Raw genomic sequence first — 1,615 nt, 5'->3', positions numbered from 1 at the left:
AAACAATAGGTATCTATTGAATTATCCTGATTTTTAGGATTTGATTATTAGGAATATTCAATCCTGACTTTTTGGGTCCTAATTATTAGGAAATAGCTGTAAATAATTAGTTAGGAAATGATTTATTAGTATCCCTTGATTTGTGGGATTATAGCTGTATTTTACAAATCTGTTTTTTCCTAGTTAGTACTTGTAGAAGTCCTATAAATAGCTTTGTAATCCTAGTACAGAAATATAGAGAATTATCACAATTCTTTTCTCTAAATTCTTCATGGTATCAGAGCATTAGGCTCATTTTTCTGGGATAGTGTTGCAATACATCCTTCATTGATGCAATAATCTTCCAATCACAGCCTTCATTGCTGAATTTGTCTTTGTCCTTAACAATCTGATCGCAACTATCTTTGTTGTGATCCCTTTAGCTATATTTTTCCCTCTTCACTTCTAAACTTGTCCCAATTTTTTTCTTTTGCCCTAAAACCTCATTCACTTGCAGCAGCCTTTACTGCTTCTGTTTTCTTTTGCTCTTCCTTTCCAAGTACTTTCTTTGTGCCTAGAATTATCCATGTCTGAGAGAAAATTGATTGGAGATACTTCAGGTCAAAAGGAGGAGGCCAACACCAACCATATGACTGGAGATCTACAAAATGTGAGAGCAACTTATAGGCTGAATGAAAAGAATTATCTCAAATGGTCACAATTCGTCAAGACCTATTTCAAGGGTAAAGGAAGACTCAGCCATCTTCTCAGAACAGGTCCAACACTAAAAGATCCCACGTTTAACACGTGGGATGAGGCAGATTCAATGATCATGTCATGGCTTTGGGATTCAATGGATCCGGCCATAAGTGATACATGTATGTTTCTCAAAACTGCAAAGGAGATTTGGGATTCTATTCGCAGGACTTATTCGAAGGCTCGAGATGCAACACAAGTAGATGAAATCAAGGTAAAGACAAGTGCAACAAAACAAGAGAGCAAAACGGTGACAAAATATGCCAATTCCCTTCAAAATCTATGGCAAGAACTCGATCATTATCGAGTATTTGAGATGAAGTGTGCAGATGATGCTGCAACTCTAAAAACCTTCATTGAAAAGGATTAAGTATATGATTTCCCAACAGGTCTTAACTCTGAATTTGACCAAGTCAAAATTCAGATACTTGGAAAAGAAGAAATCCCTTCTTTGGAAGAGACAATCTCCCTAATCCGGGTAGAAGAAAGTCGAAGGGGAATAATGCTAGAGCCTCAAGCTGTGGAAGGCTCAGCATGAGTAACTCGTAATGTGTCAACACAAGAAAGAGAAAACGTGAATGCTTCGAGGTCTACATGGAGGGATAATCGAGACAGTTTGTGGTGTACCTACTGTAAGAAGCCAAGGCATACAAATGAACGTTGCTGGAAACTGAATGGCAAACCAGCAACCTCAAGCCGAGAGTGGGGAAACAAAGGAGGACAGCCAAGGCCCCAAGCTCATCTAATTGAATAGACCAACCAGCAAATCAGTCACAATGAAGGACAGGTGAAAGAATCCTTCAACAATGAGGAAATAGAAAGAATTAAAGGGCTTTTAGGGTCTCTTGATAAACCCTCTGGTGCATGTTCCTTAGCACTC

The 1,615-nt window shown here is 38.4% G+C and overlaps 1 protein-coding gene across 1 annotated transcript; it reads left to right on the top strand.

The window, feature by feature from the left end:
- The first annotated feature begins 565 nt into the window (after positions 1-565).
- Positions 566-1,105, top strand: LOC139881615 (uncharacterized). The gene has a single exon (XM_071866063.1). It carries the CDS (start codon positions 566-568, stop codon positions 1,103-1,105), a length of 540 nt encoding a protein of 179 aa, XP_071722164.1.
- Positions 1,106-1,615: the final 510 nt, after the last annotated feature.

Source organism: Rutidosis leptorrhynchoides, unplaced genomic scaffold, assembly GCF_046630445.1.
Source record: "Rutidosis leptorrhynchoides isolate AG116_Rl617_1_P2 unplaced genomic scaffold, CSIRO_AGI_Rlap_v1 contig176, whole genome shotgun sequence".
Taxonomy (NCBI): Eukaryota; Viridiplantae; Streptophyta; class Magnoliopsida; order Asterales; family Asteraceae; genus Rutidosis; species Rutidosis leptorrhynchoides.
Note: the sequence above shows the minus strand (reverse complement) of the source record. Positions and strands in the feature narration are given on the sequence as shown.

Excerpts from the sequence above, each read along its gene's own strand:
- LOC139881615 (XM_071866063.1), top strand. The coding sequence starts at position 566 with ATGTCTGAGAGAAAATTGATTGGAGATACTTCAGGTCAAAAGGAGGAG.